Genomic DNA, 24,843 nt, shown 5'->3' with positions numbered 1-24,843 from the left:
CATGTTACGTATACACTTGGCACACATGCTTTACTTTCTCTACAAAACATTATTTCTCTAACGTTATATTAAGTTAGGTAAAATACTGAAGTTGGATAAAATATCACCATGTTATAATGCTGGTCACAGGAATCAAGGGGGCAAATGTTCCCCATTACTTTCTGATAGACTATTGTGAGTTATGTATCTCATAGCCTACTTGATTGGCTATGAATCTCTTCAAAATCATGACATTGTGATAAGTGCAACACATTGTGGGGGTCATATTTTAAATGTTTGATCCAGGTCCATTTTGGATTCAATGAAAGGCTGAACGTGTTCATGATGGTGACTCGATGGCGGGCTTGGTACATGAGTAAAACCATCAGACTGCCCTTTCAGAATGCAGAACTCTCCAAGAATCAGTGTTGCTGGTGAGGCAGAGATCATACAATGCCTTACCAAAACCAGCCCTTGAGTCAAAACAGAGAGAAAGGAAATTAGCTGATCTGGGAAGCTACTGTATCAACACACTGTTGAGAGCCACAGGTATTTATTCAGTCCTGAGACTGGCTTTATGTAGAGATAGGAGCAGCAGAACATGATCATGACAGTGGAATGTGTGCAGACAGACAAGCTGTAAACAATGGGTATCATGATTGGTGTTAGGACCTTAACGGGATACTTCACCAGAGTCAGATGAACTTTTGGATACCATTTTTATGTCTCTGTGTCCAGTATGAAGGAATTTAGAGGTAGTGTCGTGAGCCAATGCTAACTTGAAAAACTACCTCTAACTTCTTTCACACTGGACACAGAGACATAAAAATGGTATTCACAAGTTCATCTGACTCCGGGGAAGTAGATAAAGGGCCTCATTGTCAAAATCCCGAAGTATGCCTTTAAAGCCAGCAAGCCAAGAGATTAGCCTATAGCCTATGTAGATCATTAGGGACTGGTTAAATCAGAGGCACCAAAGACTACATTCTGCTCACAGGCAACGATCCCTTTAAGATGCACGCGGGCGCGTAGCTCCCCTCAGACTGCCAAGCAGAATAAATATTCCCCCACGCAGAGAAGCACGAGATTGAACTTCACTCACCTTCCTTGAGTTTTCCCCTTTAGTTAACACTATCATGTTTCGCTCTACTGTGAGAAACGTGATCGAGTCAATGCAATATTAGCCACTTTCAAATCAATGTAATAAAACAAATGTACAAAACTATGCAAAACTTAGTATGCAAAATGAAGTGTGAAAGATAATTTATTGTAGGCAGAAAGCATTGGAGTGGAGGATTCTATTGCATTGACAGGCATGACTCAGGCCCGTACTCTACACAGACAGGTGTGCCATAACCAATCAGAGCTGCAGTAGGCCTATATGCAAATAGCCATTGCCATATATGGATCTGTGCCATTCACTTTGAACTGGACTGTGTATAGGCTACGGTATGAGCAATCTTGAGTAGATTGCATTTTTTATTTATTTTTTATCAAAGCGAGGCTGTCATTGTAAATAAGAATTTGTTCTTAACTGACTTGTCTCTCCTTTATTTAAATAAAAGAGAGTTGCATGTAGCCACGTGTGCACATTTGTTCATATTCTTTGCTAGCTAGTTTTTTAAAGCTTTTTTTTGTCTTAAAGGGGCAGTGTTGTATTTTGAGACGGTCTTAAGTAGCCCACAGGCAGTGCGTAGTATAAATTGTCTGATTCTCTGGAATAATGGTATGGGAATATACAGATATTGTATTTTGTAAAGTGGCTTCTTGCATCAAACAACACATTTTCAGTCACCTCCTTGTCTGAAGGACAAGTGGATAAACGGTTTAATGTCATTAATGTTGGCCTACATTGAACACCACACATTGACTGCTACTGTAGGTTGAATGATATAACAGCTAATTCCATGTAAACATTTTATGGGATGCATTTTTCTCCATTGTTTTTATGGTAGGCCACTGATAGGCCTACAATAAGATCAAACAGCCAAAGTAGGCTACCTGACCACTGTCTGAAACTGTAATCGGGTACAGTCTCAGTGTTCACAGTAATCACGTGCTGGAAGTTGCACAGAATTTTCACAATGTTAAGGTTTTCGTTCAGCAGACCTGAAATTTGCATAGTGCTGAAAAAAAGGTAGAGGAAACATTGCTCACGTGTATTGATGGACCCATTAACATACATTCATCCACTAAATTGCACATAGGTCAAAACACAAAACCACACACAAACTTGATCAGGCTTAGATTCTGGTTTGCCAATTTATCATCATTGACAATGAAGAGGCTTAAAAGGCTCATGTGAGCAGCTTTGTGATGTGTAGCTGACAGGGCAACTCTGGAGTGCAAGTTCGTTTGTGTGTGTGTGTGTGTGTGTGTGTGTGTGTGTGTGTGTGTGTGTGTGTGTGTGTGTGTGTGTGTGTGTGTGTGTGTGTGTGTGTGTGTGTGTGTGTGTGTGTGTGTGTGTGTGTGTGTGTGTGTGTGTGTGTGTGTGTGTGTAAACACCCATGTGTGTGTGTGTACAGAGCCCCCTGTGAGCTATGACAGTGGTGCAGGTTACCCAGAAGGCTTAAGGGCGCAGGAGTTTGCTTCGACACAGCGCAGTCACACACACCCCTCCCTCGAGTCTGTCACGGTAGAGACAACACACTCAGCGCAGCGACACCCAGCGTAGCGACACCCAGCGTGGCGACACCGACACCCAGCAACACCCAGCGTAGCGACACAGAGACCCAGCAACACCCAGCGTAGCGACACCGACACCCAGCAACACCCAGCGCAGCGACACCGAGGCCACATTAACACAATCACTTCACTACCATCCAGTTCACATTACACTGAATAATATTTATTGAAACAGGTAGGCCTACTCAGGCTAGTCTTCAAATGACAGAAATGTATATATAGGGTGCACCCTACATCCCAGGCTGATATTGATCTATTAGCTACTCACTACAATGTGTTTGTTTTCTGTGTCACAAAGAAGAGGCCAAATATCAACTGTGGATAAATAAATGAAGACCCTTAGCTACAGTAAGAGAAAGACAGAGAGAGATACATAAAATTTGTGCTGCATATGCTGACAATGAAGCCCTGACCGTTGCTAGGGTGCAGCAGCCTGACGACAGCAGAGAATGCTAGATGGTGTCTGTGAGGAGGTGTGTTAAAGCCAAGAGCTGCAGGGTCTCTGTGATGGTGCCTGGTTGCACGGGGGCCGTCCGGGCCGGTGGGGCTGCCAACTAACCATCTGAGACCATCACACACACAAATAACAGCCTCTGACAAACCACATCACCCCAACGTCTGTCTCACTCTCATCACCCAGCCTCCAACAAGGTTGAGCCAAAATCATTAGCGACAACACAATAAATGAAGTATTCTGGGAAGTGCTTTAAAAACTTCTGTGAAGTTAGGTATGCTGAACGAAGCATGTGGGGGGAAAAGCAGTCTCTAGCACAGCTAGGAAGAGCTTCTGTGACGGCAGTCAGACTTGACACATTCTCAGTAGCCAGAGAAGTGCTCAGGAGATGAGAGGAGCCGTGGGGTGAGTGAGGGAGACTGAAGAAGGGACTGTGATGTGTTATGTGAGTACAGTCAGTGGACAGGAAGGATTAAGCTGCAGCTGGAGACATGGGGAGTCACCTTGACTGAGACAATGAGGAAGAGCGTAACAGCTGCCAAATTAGGACATTACCGCCTCTACAATTCACAGCTCTCTCCATAGAGGAGGCCGATTACATGCTGTAATCTCACCCTAAACGTTGAGAAATGAAAGGGTCTGGGAGGAAAACGGCACATCAAAGTGAGGAGGGACTTGACTGAACCTCTAATGTCTTATTTGACTGACAAGTGAGAACGAGGTGTGTTTAATGTTAATTAAGGCTAATGACGAAGAGAAAAGGTCTCTGCTGTTTCGTAGAGAGCTCAATGCAGGGTTAAATCGTCAGTAATCAGCACACTGCAGATACTAACTGTATTGACTCTACTGTTAATGAGTAATAGCAGCATCCATCATCAGTTTTAACAGTAGGCTACATTAGAAACATGACAACAGACTCATGTACTACTTCTGAAAATTAAGTGGATAAGTAGTAGGCTATTCAAGGCGGAGTATGAGTTCATATGCAGCCCCAGCGGGAATATTTAATTCTATGCGTTACTGTCTTCCTTACTGTACCTACATTCAGAGGGAGGAGTTCGGTAAATAAACGAAAAAAGTTTGTTAAACTAAAGGTTTTGTACCTTTTTGGACTCGATGGCGACCTCGGAGCTGAAGCTCGACTCTAACTCCTTGCTGTCTGATTCGAAGTCCTTGATCTCATTGTTGTCCTCGCTGACGATTGGTCCGTTCTCACATACTGGCGTTTGGAAGTCATCGTCAGGAAGGGGAGGATAGCTGTATCTGAAGGGATCCTGGAATGAAGTCAGCGATAGGGTTAATACTATCAGCGTCGAGACCCCAGCAAAAATCAGCTTTTCACTTATCTGCAAGTCCAGCCCTTATATTCTGTCTCACAATGAAGTGTTTTAGCATTTTCTTTTCAGGAGAACCAGGGCTACAAGTAGAACACAAAACAAGTTGACATAAACAGTTGGATTCATGAACGTCAAATAAAGAAATAAGGTCCGCCGAAACAAAAACCTCATAAAAAATTAAATTTATATGAATGCTTTCGGTACAGATATTGTTTCCTCACTGGGAAATGAATATCCAATTCATCAGTGACAACTGTGATAAGTTGTCACTGACGAATTGGACTCTAAAGATTTAAAAATCCTCTTTCGGGATCCGTCCTTCTCACAAAAACCGCTCTAGCTCAGCCCGTTAATCACGCCATAGGTACCAACCATTAGTCTCCAGAAGAAATAGATGAATACAACACGATGTTTAACAGGGGTTAGAAGTCCAAAACGCACCGGTGTTAAGTGGGACTCATTGGGTTAAGTCAACAATAAATAAATATAAATATTGACTAATCACAGGTTAGTCACATTTTCTCATGACAAGTGAGGGAAGAAATAGAGGCAAAACCTGTCAAATGTTGACATTTGAAAAGGGAATTTATCAGATGATAGTAAGATGAAAATATATGTAGCCCGGTAGATAGATGGCGTCATTGCCATCTTCAGTGAGTTGAATACTGCAGGTACATACCGTTCCACCCATGTGAGGAGGCAGGTATTCAGGGCCAATAAATGTTTGGATCTCATTTTTAGATGCAAACTTGAGCTTGCTGATGGCTTCTGGACCTAACCATGTCCTCACAATCTTCCATGCGGCTAAAAAAACAAAAACACATGCACGAACTTGTAATTAGTTGTTTTTGGTTATTGTATTGCTAGATATTACTGCACTTTTGGAGGTAGAAACATAAGCATTTCGCTGCACTTGCAAATCTGTGTACGCAATGAATAAACTTTGATTTGAACTACGATGTCCAAATTACGATGATTCCGTTTCTGTTGCAAATTGTTTCAATAACTACATGACTCACCATTCAAGATCCATGGCATGTCGACAATGATCATTTTGGCTGAAATGACAAGACCATGACTGAGGGGTGAAATACACTGAGTGTACAAAACATTAAAAACACCTGCTCTTTCCATGACATAGACTGACCAGGTGAATCCAGGTCAAAGCTATCATTCCATATTGATGTCACTTGTTAAATCCTCTTCAATCAATGTAGATGAAGGGGAGGAGACAGGTTAAAGAAGTACTTTTACACCTTGAGACAATTGAGATATGGATTTGGAATGTGTGCCAACTCGTTTTTACATCGAATTAGTCCTTTCAGAAGTTTTCCTTGGTAAGCCACTCTTGTGCATGTGTGCCATTCAGAGGGTGAACAAAATATTTAAGTGCCTTTGAACGGGATATTCTGGGTTTCTCCACACTCAACAGTCTCCCGAGTGTATCAAGAATGGTCCACCACCCAAAGAACATCCAGCAAACTTCACACAACTGTAGGAAGCATTGGAGTCAACATGGGCCAGCATCCCTGTAGAACGCTTTTGACACCTTGTAGAGTCCATGCCCGGACAAAATGAGGCTGTTCTGAGGGTAAAAGGGGAGTTGTTGCAACTGAAGGTGTTCCCAACGCTCGGTGTACTAATGTAGCATTGGCTCTAACATAGAATCATATGACGGCATTCCATGTACTTTTGTTTCTTATAATACATTTAATAAAACCCATTTTATAGAGGATGTGGGTCAATAATAGGAACAATTACATACAGTGGGGCAAAAAAGTATTTAGTCAGCCACCAATTGTGCAAGTTCACCCACTTAAAAAGATGAGAGAGGCCTGTAATTTTCATCATAGTTACACTTCAACTATGACAGACAAAATGAGGAAAAAAATCCAGAAAATCACATTGTAGGATTTTTAATGAATTTCTTTGCAAAATATGTTGGAAAATAAGTATTTGGTCACCTACAAACAAGCAAGATTTCTGGCTATCACAGACCTGTAACTTATTCTTTAAAAGGCTCCTCTGTCCTCCACTCGTTACCTGTATTAATGGCACCTGTTTGAACTTGTTATCAGAATAAAAGACACCTGTCCACAACCTCAAACAGTCACACTCCAAACTCCACTATGGCCAAGACCAAAGAGCTGTCAAAGGACACCAGAAACAAAATTGTAGACCTGCACCAGGCTGGGAAGACTGAATCTGCAATAGGTAAGCAGCTTGGTTTAAAGAAATCAACTGTGGGAGCAATTATAAGGAAATGGAAGACATACAAGACCACTGATAATCTCCCTCGATCTGGGGCTCCACGCAAGATCTCCCCCCGTGGGGTCAAAATGATCACAAGAACGGTGAGCAAAAATCCCAGAACCACACGGGGGGACCTAGTGAATGACCTGCAGAGAGCTGGGACCAAAGTAACAAAGCCTACCATCAGTAACACACTACGCCCCCAGGGACTCAAATCCTGCAGTGCCAGACGTGTCCCCCTGCTTAAGCCAGTACATGTCCAGGCCTGTCTGAAGTTTGCTAGAGAGCATTTGGATGATCCAGAAGAAGATGGGGAGAATGTCATATGGTCAGATTAAACCAAAATAGAACTTTTTGGTAAAAACTCAACTCGTCGTGTTTGGAGGACAAAGAATGCTGAGTTGCATCCATACCTATTGTGAAGCATGGGGGTGGAAACATCATGCTTTGGGGCTGTTTTTCTGCAAAGGGACCAGGACGACTGATCCGTGTAAAGGAAAGAAAAGGAATGAATGGGGCCATGTATCGTGAGATTTTGAGTGAAAACCACCTTCCATCAGCAAGGGCATTGAAGATGAAATGTGGCTGGGTCTTTCAGCATAACAATGATCCCAAACACACCGCCCGGCAACGAAGGAGTGGCTTCGTAAGAAGCATTTCAAGGTCCTGGAGTGGCCTAGCCAGTCTCCAGATCTCAACCCCATAGAAAATCTTTGGAGGGAGTTGAAAGTCCGTGTTGCCCAGCAACAGCCCCAAAACATCACTGCTCTAGAGGAGATCTGCATGGAGGAATGGGCCAAAATACCAGCAACAGTGTGTGAAAACCTTGTGAAGACAGAAAACGTTTGACCTCTGTCATTGCCAACAAAGGGTATATAACAAAGTATTGAGATAAACTTTTGTTATTGACCAAATATTTATTTTCCACCAAAATGTGCAAATAAATTCATTAAAAATCCCACAATGTGATTTTCTGGATTTTTTTTCTCATTTTGTCTGTCATAGTTGAAGTGTACCTATGATGAAAATTACAGGCCTCTCACATCTTTTTAAGTGGGAGAACTTGCACAATTGGTGGCTGACTAAATATTTTTTACCCCCCACTGTATATGTGTCATACAACGTTTATCAATCAACCTGTGAATGAACTCCATATTGTTTCAAATTTTATATACTTACATAGAAACTTTGGATAATACACTTTGAAGCAATTAATTACATACTTCACAAAATCCATGTCCTGAAAAAAATGAAAGAGAGTATAATTATGACTCAGAAAGTACAGTACTATATACAGCCTCAAAGCAGGCTTTGACTAGCAAAGACGTTTTATGGCCTTTCAATAGGGAACCCGTTTGCTCAGCCGGAGATATTTACTGCCTCAAGCTAGCTGTGCAATGACCCAATTCATAACCATTTAAACTTTGTCACAAAGCTGAACAAAGCTGTAGTCAATACTTTCAAACACCTTCCCTCAACTCAATCATATTAAATATATTTCTGGGAAAAACGTGTGATACAAAAGTAGTGTGTGTGCAGTGCACACTGCACCCCATGCAACACCACAACTACTTTTACTCTTACTTTGCTCAAATTGGATTATTAACTGTAATCCATTCACAGTATGACTTAAATGTAAATGTAAATGTATTTGCTGAAACGTTGCAGTCTGGTTGTTTACTTTATGATTGCGTAACCTTGATCTTCATAGAAGGTTGAATAAACTTGCTCTACATACAGTATCAAGCCTTGGCTGAGATAACTACAGACAGCTTTGAAACTCAAATGTTTCATTTTTGTCTGTGCAAAAGTGTTCTCTAAACCAGGGTTTCCCAAACTAGGTCCTGGGGCCCCCTCTGGGTGCACGTTTTGGTTTTCGCACGAACACTACACAGGTGATTCAAATAACCAACTCATCATCAAGCTTTGATTATTTGAATCAGCTGTGTAGTGCACGGGTAAAAAATAAACATGCTCCGGAGGGCAGGACAGAGTGTTGGAAACCCTGTAAACAACACAATACTATCTGTCCTGAGGCCTCAAACAAAGACAGAGGTGGGTTTTTATACAATCCCACAAGACCAACAGTATCTAAAACATTTCACAGTCAGTTTAATGGATTACAGCTAACCATGAAATGCCTCCTTCATGAGAATTTACTGAGCAGGGCTCTACGCTGACCTTTTTCACAAGGAGCATGTGTGCATCTAAGTAGAAAAATGCATACGCACACAAAGAAATGTAGGAGCACAACGAAAAATGTTTGAGATATTAAAGCTAAAATCCTTAATTTTTCTATGTGCACTGGTTGTCCTAAATTATAAAATTCCAGGCCGCACAACATATTTAGGCGCATATTCAAGTATAGTGGTCACACTGTAGACCCCTGCTCAGTCAAAGATACCACACGTTTTCATTACCATAATGGCCATATTATCATCAGACAACAGAACTATCAATATTCTAATCAGACCCTTAGGAAGAGGAGCCTATCAGCCTGGCTACATCCTATGCCCTACAGAGACTCATTGCCATGCACTAGACCAATGTTTCTCAACTCTGGTCCTCGGGTACCCCAAACAGTACACAGGTGTGCCTGTCCAGGGTTACAATAAAAATGTGTACTGTTGGGGGCACTTGAGGACCAGGGTTGGGAAACACTGCACCAGATCAATGGTTCCCAACCCTTTTCGGTTACTGTCCCACCTACTGAATGTTGGTCTGCCCAGAGTACCCCTGATTTACCCTCTCATGTGCATTTTACCAGTAGCCCTATGGTCTCATGAGATTTCTCAAGTACTCCCTGTGGATAGGCCAAGTACTGCCAGGGGTCCTAGTATCACTTGTTGGGAACCACTGCACTAGACTCACTAAGAAAGTTAGAGATAACACTAGCCAGGCCTGTTCCAGCCCACACAGTGCCTATTTCAGCAAACTTCATTAAGGTTGCTCCCCAAACTAATCTACTAACACACTAATTTCATATTAGGGTTTCGTGAAGTTATTTATTCTCTCTCTGGCTTGTATGTATTTAATTAGGGCATTACTCTAAGAGAGAGTTTGGCCAGTGAAGCGAGCTGGCTGACAGAAAGGAGAGTGCCTGCTGGGAAACTCTGATCGAGACAAAGTCAGTATATGAATTAAGCAGTCAGTCGACTTGGAATGACCAAACTAATTTAAAGGTCACTTTCAATGTGTTAAACCATTGAAGAGCATCAATCCCTCCAAGTCCCAGGCTCAAACAGTAAGCAAAATTAGAAAGCTCAACAGGACTTCAATGACACTCATAACCACACACAAACAGACGTAGGCTACTTCTTTTTGAAAATGGGGAAAACATGTTTAATTATGAGGACAGAAATTGATCAATAAAGCCCTCCTTAAATCTATGTAGAGTGGATCAACAGCGACATTGGTATAAATCAGAGCTGTAGCCCTGGTTTGATTCTTCAAACACTATCAAATAGCCTAGTGATTAGAGCATTGGGCCAGTAACTGAAAGGTTGCTAGATCGAATCCCCAAGCTGACAAGGTAAAAATCTGTTGTTCTGCCTCTGAATAAGGCAGTTAACCCCCTTCCCCCCAGTAGGCTGTCATTGTAAATAAGAATTTGTTCTGAACTGACTTGCCTAGCTAAATCAAGGTTACATTTATAATAAGGGAAGGTGACAAATACAAGAAAAGACTACAATCTTAATCAAAAAGGTAAGTGTTCACTTACGATATTGCTGATCCCTGAATCGGCCATGTCAAACACAACAGTGAGTGGCATCCCTGGCTCTCTCTTAGCATAGCGCTCCAGCCAGAAGGCAACATACTTCTTCTTGTCCATGCTGGTCTTTGCATCCTTGGTATGGAGCTTGACTTTGAACCAGACTGAGAACACAGACAAAAGTATTGCATTCAATAACCTCAACATACAGTACCAGTCAAAAGTTTGGACACACCTACTCATTCAAGTTAAAAATGAAAAATGTATTTACTATTTTCTACATCAGATGACCTGGCCTCCACAATCACCTGACCTCAGCCCAATTGAGATGGTTTGGGATGAGTTGGACTGAACAGTGAAGGAAAAGCAGCCAACAAGTGCTCAGCATAAATGGGATCTCCTTCAAGACTGTTGGAAAAGCATTCCAGTGAAGCTGGTTGAGAGAATGCCAAGAGTGTGCAAAGCTGTCCTCAAGGCAAAGGGTGCCTACTTTGAAGAAAATAAAATATAAAATATATTTTAATTTGTTGAACACTTTTTGGTTACTACATGATTCTGTATGTGTTATTTCATGGTTGTGATGTATTCACTATTATTCTACAATCTAGAAAATAGCAAAAAATAAAAAATAAAACATGGAATGAGTAGGTGTGTCCAAACTTTTGACTGGTACTTTATGTGTTAAACATATTACAAAGCAATAGCTTACAATTTTTGGTAACCTTTTGTAAGGGGTAATAATAGTGTCTGTGAGTAATTATTAGAGAGAAATCAATTATACATATGGTGCAGTATGAGCATCATTAATCAACATACAGAGCTTGTTGCCTTCCTTGTCGTAGCCGTGGAGGAAGACAGCCCCCGTCTCAAACATCCACTTTGGAATGCTGCTCTCAGTGAGGTCTGAAACAAGACAATACATTATCAGCCAACAATATAAAACAGAAATCAATAAGAATGTTTTATAACAAGAACAATTATTGGCCAAAATAATTATCATAAAAACCAAAGTAATTCCTAACTCCTCGCCACCATACAAGACCGACAAATCTTGTCAACAAGTGACAATAAGGCATTGTCAATATCAGAAGTTAGGCAATTGGAAGAGATAACGTTTGTAAATCTAATTTCTGCATGACACCGATTTAACAAACTGAATGTTGTCTGGCTAGAAAACCCTGTATTTGTATGAGTAAAATGTAGCAATTTAAAAGTGAAACGTAAGAAAAATAGAGAGGATTGTCTCCATGCGGAACAGATGGAAATATTACCACACAGCACACAATAAGCCTTTATCTGAGAGAAGGTCAATAATCTATAACACATTGACACACAAAGACAGCTACTGATGAACCATCCCAGTGTGGTGATACTTATAGGCCCAAATAAAACTGCACTGTATAACTTGCCTGTATTTGAATACAGTTAAGATACAAGTTTAGCAGGGAATGAGAATGTGTGCTGTTCCTGTTTTCTACACTCAACCCTAAGCAAGGCCAAAGTCACATGTTGTAGGGTACAAATACAGCCACAGGCTTCTCAGATCGAGATGAATCACTTCAAGAGTGATTAATTGATGACTGACACTTACACCTTCTTCATTCTCTGAAAACAAGTGCAAGTGCAGTGGAGTTTTACTAGAGGTTAAATATGTGCCCAGACCGCTCACCATTCAAACTAAATTCTTTCCTCCACAGGAAACTGTCATCAATCATCTTCAGGGCATCGTCCACAGAGTATAGTCTCCATGTCAGGTATGCCTCCACCAGAGCATCATCCTTTTGTAGCCTGTCCACATCTCTGGAGTCATATTTGTCAGATTCTGTGAGGGAGAACAGTAAAAACTTAAATCACTTGACATGAAACTGAATTCCTACTCCAACGTCTGACCTGCAACCATAACACCTACAGCACCTATGAGTTTGTTGCTTATAACCTTTTATGACAAGACTCAACCATAGAGTGAAGACAGCACTTAGCCTCCTATACTAAACAAGGCTGCCTTCAGCTACCTCATTTACTAAAATGCTGACATGTATCTACCAATATAAAGATTGTTTAGGAAACAAGTGTTCTTTGAAAGATGGATTGGTCTCTCAACAATGCTTAACAGGGAACTGAAAGGCATACCGACAACGATGATACAGCCTATAGGTGCCAGGACAACAACCTCTCCCTCAACGTGATCTAGACAAAGGAGATGATTGTGGACTACAGGAAAAAGAGGACCGAGCATGCCCCCCTTCTTATCGACGGGGCTGTAGTGGAGCAGGTCGAGAGCTTAAAGTTCCCTGACGTCCACATCACCAACAAACTAACATGGTCCAAGCACACCAAGACAGTTGTGAAGAAGACACGACAACACCTTTTCCCCCTCATGAGACTGAAAAGATTTGGCATGGGTCCTCAGATCCTCAAAATGTTTTACAGCTGCACCATCGAGAGCATCCTGACGGGTTGCATTACTGCCTGGTATGGCAACTGCTCGGCCTCCGACCACAAGGCACTACAGAGGGTAGTGAGTATGGCCCAGTACATCACCGGGACCAAGCTTCCTGCCATTCAGGACCTTTATACCTGGCGGTGTCAGAGGAAGGCCCTAAAAATAGTCAAATACTCCATCCACCCTAGTCATAGACTGTTCTCTCTGCTACCGCACGGCAAGCGATACCGGAGCACCAAGTTTAGGTACAAGAGGCTCCTAAATAGCTTCTACCCCCAAGCCATAAGACTCCTGAACAGCTAATCAAATGGCTACCCAGACTATTTGCATGGCCCCCCCTCTGGAACACTGCTGCTACTCTCTGTTATTAGTGCCCCACATTAACATTGACTCTGTACTGGTACCCCCTGTATGTAGCCCCGCTATTGTTATTTACTGCTGCTCTTTAATTATTTGTTATTCTTATCTCATACTTTTTTTTTGGGGGGGGGGGTAAGCATTTCACTGTAAGGTCTACAACACCCTGTTGTATTCTGCGCATGTGACAAATAACATTTGATTTGATATTGTATGGCTTGAGGTCACACCTCAAGTAGGCTACTCAATATAACGGTATTTTCTATTACAAAAAACGAGTTTAGATCATAATTATGGTGTTAATACAGACATATGTCATGTCACTGCCAGTAGCCAAACTAATAATCATTACTCATCCATGAATTAATTAATGTATCAGAACAATCTGTCAAACAACTGACTGGTAAAGCAGCTGATGATAATGTGTTGCGCTTGCTAAGTAAAATAGCTAGATGGATGGAATGCAATCGAACAGCCCATGATATCTGGCTTTTAGCTAACAGCTAGCTAGCTGTTACAGGAGCGAATGTTAATTAGCTAGAATATGGGGGTCTTGTTGTAAAAATACATGTTGTTACCTAACTAACGATAGTTAGCCTGTTAGCATGAATTTACCTTGTCCTTGGACATACACATTGTTGAACTTCTGTCTCGTCTCCACAATCTTCTTCTCAATGTCCTGTTGTACAGAAAGATCAGTTAGACATGTGTAATGAATGCATTACAAATGGCCTGGCAAAATATACGTATTATTGCAAGAAAAATGAAATGGTAAGCTACCTGCTCTGGTTCAAACTTCCCAACTTCCGCCATGTTCAAGTGACTCTGCTGTTCTGGCTAGAATGGGTATATTGAAGTTGAGGAATAAATCAGTTCTGGCGTATGAAACTGTTGCCCGTGTATTGCCATTTTAGCTCTGGGCTAGATCATCAAAGTGATACCTTTAAAATAAGACATCTATGGTCCATTCAATCAAATGTAAAGAATATTTAATGGATTATTTAATTATGTATCAACGTAAGCATTGATGACAACAATATGTATTGTACATTTGTCTGTTGCCGGAGACAATACTGGCTAACCCACAATGCAAAGTTTCTTACTTCATTTGCGTTATGTGCTGCCCCGGATACACGGATGAGCCGCCAATACTGAGCAAAAGTAGTTGCATATCAGATTTAAAGCCTTGTATGATACTTATATTAGCGTATAACTTTTTTAAATATCATATTTATAGCTTTATAACAATTTAAACGTATATGAACTATTTTGGGTGTAGCCCATCAAAATCACTCAACGTCTTCCACGCGAGCGACATGAATCGAGCGCACCCAGTTTTCTGGCGAGATGTTTTGACTTTCGTGTAGTGATGTTTGATAGATACATATTCGAGAAACTGTTGCCCAATATCTCTGATAGATAAGTATTCGGCAAACTATTGCCCATTACCTATGTGTAGGTAAGCATCATCTGTTATAATTTGTATAACTAAATCATGTATGCATGTATTTATTATGTAACGTTAGTTAACGTCAGCAGCTGCGTAGTTCAGCCTTGGTTCACGTGCTACTCTATACTAGGAAACTCGGAAATGTTCAACTTGCTAAATGGTTGAACGCGGCACGTGTGTAACTACAGTCGTGGCCAAAAGTTTTGAGAATGACACAAATGTTCATTTTCACAAAGTCTGCTGCCTCAGTTTGTATGATGGCAATTTGCATATACTCCAGAATGTTCTGAAGAGTGATCAGATGAATTGAAAATAATTGCAAAGTTCCTCTTTGCCATGCAAATGAACTAAATCCCCCAAAACATTTCCACTGCATTTCAGCCCTGCCACAAAAGGACCAGCTGACATCATGTCAGTGATTCTCTCGTTAATTAACACAGGTGTGACTGTTGACGAGGACAAGGCTGGAGATCACTCTGTCATGCTGATTGTATTCGAATAACAGACTGGAAGCTTCAAAAGCAGGGTGATGCTTGGAATCATTGTTCTTCCTCTGTCAATCCTGGTTACCTTTAAGGAAACAGGTGCCGTCATCATTGCTTGACACAAAAAGGGCTTCACAGGCAAGGATATTGCTGCCAGTAAGAATGCACCTAAATCAACCATTTATCGGATCATCAAGAACTTCAAGGAGAGCGGTTCAATTGTTGTGAAAAAGGCTTCAGGGAGCCCAAGAAAGACCAGCAACCTCCAGGACCGTCTCCTAAATTTGATTCAGCTGCGGGATCGGGGCACCACACGTACAGAGCTTGCTCGGGAATGGCAGCAGGCAGGTGTGAGTGCATCTGCACGCACAGTGAGGTGAAGACTTTTGGAGGATGGCCTGGTGTCAAGAAGGGCAGCAAAGAAGGCACTTCTCTCCAGGAAAAACATCAGGGACAGACTGATATTCTGCAAAAGGTACAGGGATTGGACTGCTGAGGACTGGGGTAAAGTCGTTTTCTCTGATGAATCCATTTTCCGATTGTTTGGGGCATCCGAAAAAAAGTCAAGAGAAGACAAGGTGAGCGCTACCATCAGTCCTGTGTCATGCCAACAGTAAAGCATCCTGAAACCATTCATGTGTGGGGTTGCTTCTCAGCCAAGGGAGTGGGCTCACTCACAATTTTGCCTAAGAACACAGCCATGAATAAAGAATGGTACCAACACATCCTCTGAGAGCAACTTCTCCCAAACATCCAGGAACAGTTTGGTGACGAACAATGCCTTTTCCAGCCTGATGAAGCACATTACCATAAGGCAAAAGTGATAACTAAGTGGTTTGGGAAACAAAACATTAATATTTTGGGTCCATGGCCAGGAAACTCCCCAGACCTTAATCCCATTGAGAACTTGTGGTCAATCCTCAAGAAGCGGGTGGGCAAACAAAAACCCACAAATTCTGACAAACTCCATGCATTGATTATGCAAGAATGGGCTGCCATCAGTCAGGATGTGGCCCAGAAGTTAATCGACAGCATGCCAGGGCAGATTGCAGAGGTCTTGAAAAAGAAGGGTCAACACTGCAAATATTGACTCTTTGCATCAACTTCATATAATTGTCAATAAAAGCCTTTGACACTTATGAAATGCTTATAATTATACTTAAATATTCCATAGTAACGTCTGACAAAAATATCTAAAGACACTGAAGCAGCAAACTTTGTGAAAATGTATATTTGTGTCATTCTCAAAACTATTGGCCACGACTGTACAACCTTTAACAAGTCGATCATTTCCAGGTTTCCTTGTTCTGACTATCACTTGAACGCAGCAATAATACCACAATGACACAAGACCGTCCCAGCCAACACATGAAACTACTTTCCTTCCGTGGTGACATTCTCACATTTCAATACTAACGCTCCATTCCCAGAGATGGCGAAAGTTGAAGAGGATCAGAACTGGCTTTCAGCAGACTGACATTTCAATGGATGGCTGCACTTTATCAAATGGGAATGGTGGTAATATGGCTGTTATCAACAGAAAGAGTTAAAAGATGTTGATATAGTGGCATGCATCTTTGCCCTACATGTGGGAAACAGTGACTTCACCATGCATTTTACTGATAAGTAGGGGGATGTGTTCAAGTACAGGCTTCTCACTCTGAGCAGGTCAAATAGATAAGAGCCACATATGGAGTTTAATCTACCATACCGGATTAAAGGAAATGTTACTGTCTTGAAGGGCCCTAGTGTAATATGGAGCCATGAAGGTGTTGTCTTTTACATTTCTCTACAAGCAGGTGAAGTTAGGCATTTGTCTATCAAGCTCGCTCTGAACTTTATTGGTGAGGATGCCCTCAACAAAAGGAAAATATTCATACTAGATTCCCAAACACTATCAAAAGAATGCCTGAATGATCAATTGGACTCTCCGGGGAGGAGCAAAACCCTGGGGTATTTTGTAGAGGAAGGACAAGTATTTAACGGTGCTCTGATCTTAACTCATGCCTACAGTTCCATCACACCGTGTAGATTTGGGATCTCAGCTGAAGAGGTGAACAGTGTGTCAACTGGTAGCAGCGACCAGTAAAAAGCAGTTGCTGTATTTGAAAGGTATGCCAGGTTTCCTTTTGAAGAACCTCACCACATTCAGATGGTCAACACTGGACAGAATGGATGTCTGTTTGCCATCTCTTTCAACCATGTGCAGTCTGTGCAGTATGGAAAGACACATTTCAGGTATTGGAATGCTATTTTGTGAGATCGTCATGCTCATTGCTTACTGTGTAAAACTGTATAATTGTCATGGCCCTGCTCTGTCTCCCTCGGGGAGTATCATGCTGGTTGGGTGTGAGCTCCCTCCGCGAGGATGACGTTGTGGACTGTGGAACAGATCAGATACTGCTGGTCTTTGGAAGCCAGTGCCCTACTGTGGGTCCAGTGGATCAATACCTCATCACAGATCTCTGCGGGACAACCTATTCTGAGAGACGCTGTACTTTTCTGCTCTTCTTTACCAGTCTTATAACACCCTACTTATAACCCAGTTCTGATGTGTGAAGATTGTTGTATGTTTCAGCATGGACATGAGAGCGGTGAAGGACGGACCATATCTGACACAGCTCAAGAGAACTAACTCCTAACTGTCAAAACTCTACAGGACAGACTACAGGTATATTGTTACATTAAAGAGAGCAGCATCAAAGCTGTTATTCATATTTGGGTACAGTTATTAAACGGTTGTAATGTTTGGAGTCTATTGTCCAGATGCAAGGATATTCCCGTTTATCCAACATGTTGTTGTTGATACCCCCCCTGATGTGTTTCTATAGAGGGGTCTGACCTTGCTCCGGGTTCTTCAGAGAGATGTAAGGGTAAAAGAGAGGATTCTACGCCAGTCAGTCCAAGCCCTTACAGAAGAGGTCTCAGGAAGAGAACACATTCTCACCCAGACAGAGCAGGTGATTGTCAATCGCAGAGTCATGCTTATCTTTCTTACATTGTCATGATCTTTCTTACTATTCAATATATGCCATTTAGATGTACAGTTAAAGACGGAAATTTGCTGTCACGAATCCCGTTTCCTGACTCTGTTTTTTGCCTGTGTTCTGTCCTGGAGTGTTTTTTCCGGCGTCCTGGAACGCACCCTGTCTGGTTGCCGGGCAATGTAGCCAGTTGGGAGTTCTGATTACCCGCACCTGTATCCCATCAGCACACCTGGTCCTGATCATCATCTCTCCTCTTCATAAGCCCGGACCTGACATCCATTCCCTGCCGGATCATTAGCCATGAACAGTATGTTGTGCCATAGTATCAGCCTCAAGTTGGATAGAATTTGTTTTGTTGTTTTTTACGCATTGCTTGCCTTAAACTTACCTCCGTTTGTTCTGTCTTCAGTTACTCACCCTGATAATTTACCCCATTCCCGCCTGGTCGTCGGAGGATTCCGCTACCCCATTGGATCCACCTATTTACTCCCATCAACTCACCACCGCTGCCCGCTACGCCACCTGGATATATCTACCCATTCACATTCACTTGTAAATAAATACTCACCTTCTTCCTACTCTCCTTGTCCTGGTCTGCTTTGGGGTTCGATTTTGAAAAAACGTGACATTTGCATAGACTTAGGTTGGAGTCATTAAAACTCGTTTTTCAACCACTCCACAAATTTCTTGTTAACAAACTATAGCTTTGGCATGTCGGTTAGGACATCTACTTTGTGCATGACACAAGTCATTTTTCCAACAATTGTTTACAGACAGATTATTTCACTTATAATTCACTGTATCACAATCCCAGTGGGTCAGAAGTTTACATACACTAAATTGACTGTGCCTTTAAACAGCTTGGAAAAGTCCAGAAAATGATGTCATGATTTTAGAAGCTTCTGATAGGCTAATTGACATAATTTGAGTCAATTGGAGGTGTACCTGTGTACGTATTTCAGGGCCTACTTTCAAACTCAGTGCCTCTTTGCTTGACATCATGGGAAAATCAAAAGAAATCAGCCAAGACCTCAGAAAAAAATTGTAGACCTCCACAAGTCTGGTTCATCCTTGAGAGCAATTTCCAAACGTTCATCTGTACAAACAATAGTACGCAAATATAAACACCATGGGACCATGCAGCCATCATACCACTCAGGAAGGAGATGCATTCTGTCTCCTAGAGATGAACGTACTTTGGTGCGAAAAGTGCAAATCAATCCCAGAACAACAGTGAAGGACCTTGTGAAGATGCTGGAGGAAACAGGTACAAAATTATCTATATCCACAGTAAAATGTGTCCTAAATCGACATAACCTGAAAGGCCGCTCAGCAAGGAAGTCCACTGCTCTAAGACCGCCATAAAGTCAGACTATGGTTTGCAACTGCACATGGGGACAAAGATTGTACGTTTTGGAGGAATGTCCTTTGGTCTGATGAAACAAAAAAATAGAACTGTTTGGCCATAATGACCATCGTTATGTTTGGAGGAAAAAGGGGGATGCTTGCAAGCCGAAGAACAGCATCACAACAGTGAAGCACGGGGGAGGGGGGGGGGGGCAGCATCATGTTGTGAGGGTGCTTTGCTGCAGGGGGGACAGGTACACTTCACAAAATAGATGGCATCATGAGGAGAAAAATTATGTGGATATATTGAAGCAACATCTCAAGACATCAGTCAGGAAGTTAAATCTTGGCCGCAAATGGGTCTTCCAAATGGACAATGACCCCAAGGATACTTCCAAAGTTTTGGCAAAATTGCTTAAGGACAACAAAGTCAAGGTATTGGAGTGGCCATCACAAAGCCCTGACCTCAATCCCGTAGAACATTTGTGGTCAGAACTGAAAAAGCTTGTGTGAGCAAAGAGGCCTACAAACCTGTCTCAGTTACACCAGCTCTGTCAGGAGGAATGGGCCAATATTCACCAAATGTATTGTGGGAAGCTTGTGGAAAGCTACCCAAAACGTTTGACTCAAGTGAAACAATTTAATGGCAATGCTACCAAATACTAATTGAGTGTATGTAAACTTCTGACCCACTGGGAATGTGATGAAAGAAATAAAAGCTGAAATAAATCATTCTCTCTTCTATTATTCTGACATTTCACAATCTTAAAATGAAGTGGTGATCCTAACTGACCTAAGACATGGAATTGTTACTAGGATTAAATGTCAGGAATTGTGAAAAACTGAGTTTAAATGTATTTGGCTAAGGTGTATGTATAATTCCGACTTCAACTGTAAGGAACTGTTATCATATTGGTGTTGATGGTAGTGTCTGATCCTCGAACGGGAAGGACTTGTTTCTCTATGGGATGAGGATGACAGAGGATGAGGCAACAGATGAGAAGATGCAGGTTATACCTTCAATTAGGGCCATTGCGGTGACCGTATTACCCCCCCCCCCCCCTCAAATTCCAGGTGACCGTTTAGTCATGGTAATTAGGCTTTCCAATCTCTGATGCTGCTGCTGGTCATTATTAGCCTACCAAACTTGCTAACTGCCTGGTACTCAACACTCTATTGTCCCTCTAATCACTCTGACATTAATGCAAATGTTGTTGAATAGCTAGTCAAACACTTCATGTGCTCGTGTTGTGCAACATTTCTATAGGCAATGCATTTGCGTGAGAAAACAGGGTGATGGCCTCTACTAGAACGAGGAGGATCCCATCAGCTTTCTATAGACTAAGCATACTGTATTTATTTCTCAACTTTCCTAATATTAATCACATTGTTTATCTTTACAACAGGAGTATAGCCCACTAAAATGAACCACAGGAAAAGCATCCTCCATTCTCTATTTAAGTGCATAGATGACATGTATTTTTTCCCGCTGCCCCTGTTTCGAGACAGGTGCATGATAATGGTCACACATATTATTTAGCTTATGTAAATATTAAATCAAGAATAGTCTGATGGGTGACAATATTAGCCTATCACTTGTGAATTATTATTATCACTTGTGAGTTATTATTCGTTTTTATGTATTTATTTCACCTTAATTTAACCAGGTAGGCTAGTTGAGAACAAATTCTCATTTACAACTGTGACCTGGCCAAGATTAAGCAAAGCAGTGCGACACAAACAACAACACAGAGTTACACATGGAAGTAATAAAACATACAGTCAATAACACAATAGAGAAAAAATGATACAGTGCCTTGCGAAAGTATTCGGCCCCCTTGAACTTAGCGACCTTTTGCCACATTTCAGGCTTCAAACATAAAGATATAAAACTGTATTTTTTGTGAAGAATCAACAACAAGTGGGACACAATCATGAAATGGAACGACATTTATTGGATATTTCAAACTTTTTGAACAAATCAAAAACTGAAAAATTGGGTGTGCAAAATTATTCAGCCCCCTTAAGTTAATACTTTGTAGCGGCACCTTTTGCTGCGATTACAGCTGTAAGTCGCTTGCGGTATGTCTCTATCAGTTTTGCACATTGAGAGACTGAAATTTTTCCCCATTCCTCCTTGCAAAACAGCTCGAGCTCAGTGAGGTTGGATGGAGAGCATTTGTGAACAGCAGTTTTCAGTTCTTTCCACAGATTCTCGATTGGATTCAGGTCTGGACTTTGACTTGGCCATTCTAACACCTGGATATGTTTATTTTTGAACCATTCCATTGTAGATTTTGCTTTATGCTTTGGATCATTGTCTTATTGGAAGACAAATCTCCGTCCCAGTCTCGGGTCTTTTGCAGACTCCATCAGGTTTTCTTCCAGAATGGTCCTGTATTTAATAATAATAATAATATATGCCATTTGGCTCCATCCATCTTCCCATCTATTTTAACCATCTTCCCTGTCCCTGCTGAAGAAAAGCAGGCCCAAACCATGATGCTGCCACCACCATGTTTGACAGTGGGGATGGTGTGTTCAGGGTGATGAGCTGTGTTGCTTTTACGCCAATCATAACTTTTTGCATTGTTTCCAAAAAGTTCAATTTTGGTTTCATCTGACCAGAGCACCTTCTTCCACATGTTTGGTGTGTCTCCCAGGTGGCTTGTGGCAAACTTTAAACAACACTTTTTATGGATATCTTTAAGAAATGGCTTTCTTCTTGCCACTCTTCCATAAAGGCCAGATTTGTGCAATATACGACTGATTGTTGTCCTATGGACAGAGTCTCCCACCTCAGCTGTAGATCTTTGCAGTTCATCCAGAGTGATCATGGGCCTCTTGGCTGCATCTCCGATCAGTCTTCTCCTTATATGAGCTGAAAGTTTAGAGGGACGGCCAGGTCTTGGTAGATTTGCAGTGGTCTGATACTCCTTCCATTTCAATATTATCGCTTGCACAGTGCTCCTTGGGATGTTTAAAGCTTGGGAAATCTTTTTGTATCCAAATCCGGCTTTAAACTTCTTCACAACAGTATCTGGGACCTGCCTGGTGTGTTGCTTGTTCTTCATGATGCTCTCTGCGGTTTTAACGGACCTCTGAGACTATCACAGTGCAGGTGCATTTATAAGGAGACTTGATTACACACAGGTGGATTGTATTTATCATCATTAGTCATTTAGGTCAACATTGGATCATTCAGTGATCCTCACTGAACTTCTGGAGAGAGTTTGCTGCACTGAAAGTAAAGGGGCTGAATAATTTTGCACGCCCAATTTTTCAGTTTTTGATTTATTAAAAAAGTTTGAAATATCCAATAAATGTCGTTCCACTTCATGATTGTGTCCCACTTGTTGTTGATTCTTCACAAAAAAATACAGTTTTATATCTTTATGTTTGAAGCCTGAAATGTGGCAAAAGGTCACAGAGTTCAAGGGGGCTGAATACTTTCGCAAGGCACTGTATATACAGTGTGTGCAAATGAGGTAAGATAAGGGAGGTAAGGCAATGAATAGGTCATAGTGGCGAAATAATTACAATTTAGCAATTAAATGCTGGAGTGATAGAGACTGGAGTAATAGATGTGCAGAAGATGAATGTGCAAGTAGAGATACTGGGGTGCAAAGGAGCAAAAATAAATAAATAACACTATGGGGATGAGGTAGTTGGATGGGCTATTTACAGATGGGCTATGTACAGGTGCAGTGATCTGTGAGCTGCTCAGACAGCTGGTGCTTAAATCTAGTGAGGAAGATATGGGTCTCCAGCTTCAGTGATTTTTGCAATTTGTTCCAGTCATTGGCAGCAGAGAACTGGAAGGAAAGGCGGCCAAAGAAGGAATTGGCTTTGGGGCGACCAGTGAAATATGTACCTGCTGGAGCGCGGGCTACGGGTGGGTGCTGCTATGGTGACCAGTGAGCTGACATAAGGTGGGGCTGTACCTAGCAAACACTTAAAATGACCTGGAGCCAGTGGGTTTGGCGACTAATATGAAGCGAGGGCCAGCCAACGAGAGCATACAGATCGCAGTGGTGGGTAGTATATGGTGCTTTGGTGACAAAATGGATGGCACTGTGATAGACTGCATCCAATTTGCTGAGTAGAGTGTTGGAGGCTATTTTGTAAATGATATCGCCGAAGTCAAGGATTGGTAGGATAGTCCGTTTTACGAGGGTATGTTTGGCAGTATGAGTGAAGGATACTTTGTTGCGAAATAGGAAACAGATACTAGATTTACGTTTGGATTGGAGATGCTTAATGTGTGTCTGGAAGGAGAGTTTACAGTCTAACCAGACACCTAGGTATTTGTAGATGTCCACATATTCTAAGTCAGAACCGTCCAGAGTAGTGATGCTGGACTCGCGGGCAGGTGATGGTAGCGATCAGATGAAGAGTTGAATTTAAGAGCAGTTGGAGGCCACAGAAGGAAAGTTGTATGGCATTGAAGCTCGTCTGGAGGTTAGTTAACAGTTTCCAAAGAAGGCCCAGAAGTATACAGAATGGTATCGTCTTTGTAGAGGTGGATCAAAGAATCACGAGCAGGAAGAGCGACATCATTGATGTATACAGAGAAGAGAGTCGGCCCAAAAACTGAACCCTGTGGCACCCCATAGAGACTGCCAGAGGTCCGGACAACAGGCCCTCGGATTTGACATACTGAACTCTGTCTGAGAAGTAGTCGGTGAACCAGGCGAGGCAGTCATTTGAGAAACCAAGGCTGTTGAGTCTGCCAATATGAATGTGGTGATTGACAGAGTCAAAAGCCTTGGCCAGGTCTATGAATACAGCTGCACAGTATTGTCTCTTATCGATGCAGGTTATGATATCATTTAGGACCTTGAGCATGGCTGAGGTGCACCCATGACCAGCTCTGAAACCAGATTGCATAGCGGAGAAGGTACAGTGGGATTCGAAATGGTCGGTAATCTGTTTGTTAACTTGGTTTTTAAAGACCTTAGAAAGGCAGGGTAGAATAGATATAGGTCTGTAGCCGTTTTGGTGTCTCCCACAATGAAGAGGGGGATGATCGCGGCAGCTTTCCAATCTATGGGAATCTCAGACGATACTAAAGAGTGGTTGAACAGGCTAGTAATAAGGGTTGCAACAATTTTGGCAGATTATCTTACAAAAGAGAGGGTCCAGATTGTCTAGCCCGGCTGATTTGTAGGGGTACAGATTTTGCAGCTCTTTCAGAACATCAGCTATCTGGATTTGGGTGAAGGAGAAGTGGTGGAGGCTTGCGTGAGTTGCTGTAGGGCTGCCAGGCTGTTGACTGGGGTAGGGGTAGCCAGGTGGAAAGCATAGCCAGCCGATGAAAAATGCTTATTGAAATTCTCAATTATCGTGGATTT

At 41.9% G+C, this 24,843-nt stretch overlaps 1 protein-coding gene and 1 long non-coding RNA gene across 2 annotated transcripts in view; one reads left to right on the top strand and one right to left on the bottom strand.

Moving 5' to 3' along the window:
* LOC124044116 (motile sperm domain-containing protein 2-like) overlaps positions 1-14,266 on the bottom strand; it is a 28,932-nt gene extending 14,666 nt beyond the window's left edge. The window contains exons 1-9 of the mRNA XM_046363584.1: positions 14,001-14,266; positions 13,836-13,899; positions 12,090-12,242; positions 11,237-11,323; positions 10,430-10,584; positions 7,888-7,948; positions 5,475-5,513; positions 5,135-5,259; positions 4,222-4,392 (exon numbers count right to left, since the gene is read on the bottom strand). Coding sequence (XP_046219540.1) covers positions 4,222-4,392; positions 5,135-5,259; positions 5,475-5,513; positions 7,888-7,948; positions 10,430-10,584; positions 11,237-11,323; positions 12,090-12,242; positions 13,836-13,899; positions 14,001-14,033 — 888 coding nt within the window. The 5' untranslated portion in view covers positions 14,034-14,266. The remainder of the gene's footprint in view (positions 1-4,221; positions 4,393-5,134; positions 5,260-5,474; positions 5,514-7,887; positions 7,949-10,429; positions 10,585-11,236; positions 11,324-12,089; positions 12,243-13,835; positions 13,900-14,000) is intronic.
* Positions 14,267-14,393: 127 nt separating this feature from the next.
* LOC124042975 lies at positions 14,394-18,332 on the top strand. Its single transcript, XR_006840233.1, has 4 exons — positions 14,394-14,679; positions 16,586-17,826; positions 17,987-18,115; positions 18,274-18,332. It is a non-coding gene; the product is annotated as an uncharacterized LOC124042975 (long non-coding RNA).
* The last annotated feature ends 6,511 nt before the right edge of the window (positions 18,333-24,843 follow it).

This window comes from Oncorhynchus gorbuscha, linkage group LG09 (assembly GCF_021184085.1).
Source record: "Oncorhynchus gorbuscha isolate QuinsamMale2020 ecotype Even-year linkage group LG09, OgorEven_v1.0, whole genome shotgun sequence".
Classification (NCBI taxonomy): Eukaryota; Metazoa; Chordata; class Actinopteri; order Salmoniformes; family Salmonidae; genus Oncorhynchus; species Oncorhynchus gorbuscha.
The sequence above is the reverse complement of the archived record's forward strand: the minus strand, read 5'-3'. Positions and strand labels throughout refer to the sequence as shown.